We start from the raw sequence: 4,663 nt of genomic DNA, 5'->3' as shown, positions 1-4,663 counted from the left end.
TGTCTAAAATGAGGATAGTTTTTTTATGTGCTAATTCAATTGTTTAAAAAATTAACCTGGGCAGAAAAAAAATCACAGTTAGTTGCTGGCCCCCCCAGTAGTGATCACAGAGCCTGGCACATGGTTCACGTTCAATAAATATTTATTGATGGGAACTCCCTGGCAGTCCAGTGGTTAGGGCTCCATGCTTTCACTGCAGAGGGCCTGGGTTTGATCCCTAGTCAGGAACTTAAGATCCCACGAGCTGTGCAGCATGGACAAAAAATATATACACATATACAATTTAACATATATTGAATAAATGTAAGGAGATACACTAATATGTGTTGAGTGGTTATCTAACAGAACAAAGGATGTTTTTCTTTCTTCTTTCTACTTCTTTAAATATTTCACATTTTCTATAATGTGCCCATGTGTAATCTATTACAATAAAAAAGTTTTAATTAAAAAATAATAGTCTGCATTAAGAACAAATAGATATGTAGGGAGAGTGGTGCTGGATGCCAGACTCTGAGTTAGGGTCCTTTGTGTGGAGGGGGCTTGGAGGCAGCTGGAAGACACTCAGGCTCCGGGCCCCGAAGACTAATGGTCTGTCTCTGAAGAATGCTCAGGGTCCAAGATACAGTGGCTGGCCACCAGGGTAGGATCAGGGACCAGGATCCTGAATGTCAGTCTGTCTCGAAGGTTCCAGGACTCTGTCTGTTTTCCTGATGCTTTCTCTTAGGGCTCAGCTTTGCAAACTATTGATTGATATGACCAGTCCCATGTGTACTCTGGAGACTGGAAGGAAGGGAATTCTGGCTGCACGTAGTGGAGAATATTTGCAGGGAAGCAGCATCCCCGGAGGGTCGATCAGAATCAGAAGACAGAACGTCCCTGCCCAGGTAGGGAGGAGAAACAGGGACAGAATCCCCTGCTGGAGCCCCCCTGCCTCTCGAAGTCCTTCAACAGCTAACCTCACTGGCTTCAGTTTCCTCATCTGTTAAATGTGAATAAAAATAGACCCTTCCTGATGAGTTGCTGGGCTTCCCTGGTGGCTCAGTGGTAAAGAATCCGCCTGCAATGCAGGAGATGTGGATTTGATTCCTGTGTCGAGAAGATCCCCTGGAGAAGGGAATGGCGACCCACTCCAGTATTCTTGCCTGGAGAATCCAATGGACAGAGGAGCCTAGCGGGCTATATAGTCCATGGAGTTGCAAAGAGAGTCAGACACGACTGAGTGACTAAACAATAACAACAGCAACAAATCCTATGATATAATGACTTTTGTTATGGTCTCCATCTGATGGATGGGGACCCCAGGGCACACAGGTCTAAGCAATTTACCCAAGGACACAAAGCTGTTGGTGGTAAAGAAAGGGTGTGAGCCCAGGCAGGCTGCTGGAACACACATATGCACTGCCTCTGGCTCCAAAGTGCTCCTAGGAAACTAAGATGTTCCTTGACATGAGGGGCTACATGGGAAACAAAAAACAATAGTTGCTAAGATATTATGGAATAACACGGCAAAATGCTTAGGATAAGACAGCGAAGAAATTGTAAACTGAGGACAAAATTGTCCATGTGGGAGTTATAACTGTACAAGTTATGTGTACGGAAAGGTAGTCTCAGGAAGGGAATGTGGAAAACCAGAATTGCAATACCGAGGTGGGAGAGGACAGGAGATTGTTTTTTCCACGTAAATGCTTGTCTTTAATGATATTGTAGTATATGTGTCTTTAATTAAGTCATTGCTTTACCTGAGGAAGAGGATGAGGAGGACGAGGAGGAGGAGGATGAAGAGGAGGATGAAGAGGAGGAAGACTTGTCTCTCTCATCTTGTCCTTGAGAAACGAGTCTGGCTTCCCGGTCTTGCTTGTGGGAATCCGTCTCTCCATCTGGGAGGCACATGTAGTTAAGGAGGAGTATTTCCTGCCCTTCCCACCCCAGGGACCACCCGGGCCTTCCTAGGGGTCTACATGGACTTGGGGATCCAGGAGTGGCTGGACTGTGGGGTACTCTTCCCAAACCCCTAGGGCCCATGGGAGGTGCAGGAGATCAGGGCTCCAGAGGCTCTAGGAAGGCCAAAGACAGGCGTTTCTCTGAATATGGAGCCCACAGAGGGGCTTCTAAGCCCGTCATCCTTTCCAAGAGACCGCTACAGTGTAGGTGTCGGTGGTTTAGTTGCTCAGTTGTGTTCTCAGGCTCCTCTGTCCATGGGACTTTTCAGGCAACAAAGCTGGAGTGATTTGCCATTTCCTTCTCGAGGGGATCTTCCCGACCCAGGGATCGGATTCTTTACCGCTGAGTCACCAGGAAGCCCACACTGCGCGGAACAGTTGCCAATTTAAAATTCTCTGTAAATTACAGAGCAAGTGGGATCCAATCAAGCCCTAAACCTTCCCATTCTGGGGGCATGTGGGACCCTTCCCCCCTTCTGGGGACTCTCCCTAATGCCAGTCCAAGCTCCCAGAGCCTCTGAGATTTGGGGGAGCAAAATCTCAGGGGAGCAGGGTTCCCACTGCTAGAGAGTGCTGGGGGACAGACTGGACCAAGCACACACATGTGCAAGTGTATAAAATCACTACTTCTCTAGAGGTTTCAACTGTAACTTGGGCCATTCATTGAGCCACATGAGCTGAGCAGGGTCTTCTGTTCCAGTCATTGCTGGACACTATTTCCCATGTAGCTTTGCCCAGAGGGTTAGAGAAAGCAAACATACAGTCTAGATCTTCTGATTCTCCATGAACTTGACTGTGGTCTTGAAGTGATCCTGAAGTCTCCATGGCTTTTCCTGGAGGAAGTAATTAATATTACCTTAGTTAATATCCTTAATATATAAAGAGCTTGGCAAATAAATAAGAAAAATACAAACACCCAATATTCAAAGGTACAAGAAGAACAATTTATAAAAGCAGAAACACAAAAATAGGGAAATCTGAGTAATGATCAACTTTTGATACTATTAAGAACTTGTTTTTTTAATAGACTTTAGTTTTTAGAGCAGCTCACAGCAAAACTGTTTTTCTTTACTTCTTTGTGTTGCTCACTTAAGAAGGCTTTCTTAGGCTTCCTTGCTATTCTCTGCAAATCTGCATTCAGTTGGGTGTATCTTTCAAATTGTGGTGCTGGAGAACACTGCTGAGAGTCCCTTGGACTGCAAGAAGATCAAACCAGTCAATTCTAAAGGAAATCAACCCTGAATATTCATTGGAAGGACTGATGCTGAAGCTGAAGCTTCAATACTTTGGCCACCTAAAGCAAAGAGCCAATTCATTGGAAAAGAGCCTGATGCTGGGAAAGATTGATGGCAGGAGGAGAAGGGGGTGGCAAAGAGTGAGATGGTTGGATGGCATCACGGACTCAATGGACGTGAGTTTGAGCAAACTCCAGGAGATGGTAAAGGACAGGGAAGCCTGGCACACTGCAGTCCACTGGGTCTCAAAGAATTGGATACAGCTTGGTGACCAAACAGCAACAAACAACAAAACCCCAAAATTAAATGGAGGGTACAAAGATTGCCCATCTACCCCCTGTGTCTAAACATGTACAGCCTCTCCCTGTTATCCACATCCTCCATTAGAGAATTTATTTTTTTAGGTGTGATATTTAAGTTGAGGTTATATTTATTTAAAATATCCTAAAAATAAATGAAAAATAAAATAAAATATCCTTCAGGACTTCTCTGGTGGTCCAGTGGATAAGAATCCACCTGCCAATGCAGGGGACACAGGCTGATCCCTGATTCAGGGAGATTCCACAGGCCGCGTGCCACAACCACTGAAGCCAGAAAACCTAGAGTCCATGCTTCACAACAAGAGAAGCCACTGTAATGGGAAACCCACACACCACAACAAAGAGTAGCCCCCATGCAGCACCTAAAGACCCAGCACAGCCAAAAATAATTAAAATATCCTTCAATTTAGAGATGAACACTGAATTATTCATGATGAAATTATATGATGTCTGGGACATGCTTCAAAATAATTTGATTATCTGAATAAGGGAGTTGGAGGGCACGGTAGGGGGGAATCCAAATACAACAACAGAACAAGTTAATAACTGTTCTGTTAATAACTGTTCAAGCTCTAACTGTTGGAGCTATATCAAAGTATAAGCAGTTGGGAAGTCCCTAGAGGTCCACATATATAAATATATAGTTATCTCTGATATCTTATAAACACATACAGTTATCTCTGAGTGATAGCATTATGGGTATTTTTAGTTTCTTATTTTCACTTTGCATTTTCTAAACTTTTAACAGTACTGCTTTTGTTATAATAAAATAACAATTTTTTTAATAACTTAAAATGTTATATGCCACCTTACATCAGTATAGTACTAAGCAGTTTTACAATGGGTTTCAGTTCAGTTCAGTCGCTCAGTCGTGTCCGACTCTTCGCGACCCCATGAATCGCAGCACACCAGGCCTCCCTGTCCATCACCAACTCCCAGAGTTCACTCAAACTCACGTCCATCGAGTCAGTGATGCCATCCAGCCATCTCATCCTCTGTCGTCTTTCTCCTCCTGCCCTTAATCCCTCCCAGCATCAGAGTCTTTTCCAATGAGTCAACTCTTTGCATGAGGTGGCCAAAGTACTGGAGTTTCAGCTTTAGCATCATTCCTTCCAATGAACACCCAGGGCTGATCTCCTTTAGGATGGACTGGTTGGATCTCCTTGCA

At 44.3% G+C, this 4,663-nt stretch overlaps 1 protein-coding gene across 1 annotated transcript in view; it reads right to left on the bottom strand.

Annotated features, from left to right (window-relative positions):
* TMEM40 (transmembrane protein 40) overlaps nucleotides 1–2,061 on the bottom strand; it is a 14,096-nt gene extending 12,035 nt beyond the window's left edge. The window contains exon 1 of the mRNA XM_010862455.1: nucleotides 1,740–2,061. Coding sequence (XP_010860757.1) covers nucleotides 1,740–2,022 — 283 coding nt within the window. The 5' untranslated portion in view covers nucleotides 2,023–2,061. The remainder of the gene's footprint in view (nucleotides 1–1,739) is intronic.
* Nucleotides 2,062–4,663: the final 2,602 nt, after the last annotated feature.

Source organism: Bison bison, unplaced genomic scaffold, assembly GCF_000754665.1.
Source record: "Bison bison bison isolate TAMUID 2011002044 unplaced genomic scaffold, Bison_UMD1.0 scf7180017864482, whole genome shotgun sequence".
NCBI classification, from domain to species: domain Eukaryota; kingdom Metazoa; phylum Chordata; class Mammalia; order Artiodactyla; family Bovidae; genus Bison; species Bison bison.
This window is presented reverse-complemented; position numbering and strand designations above follow the sequence as displayed.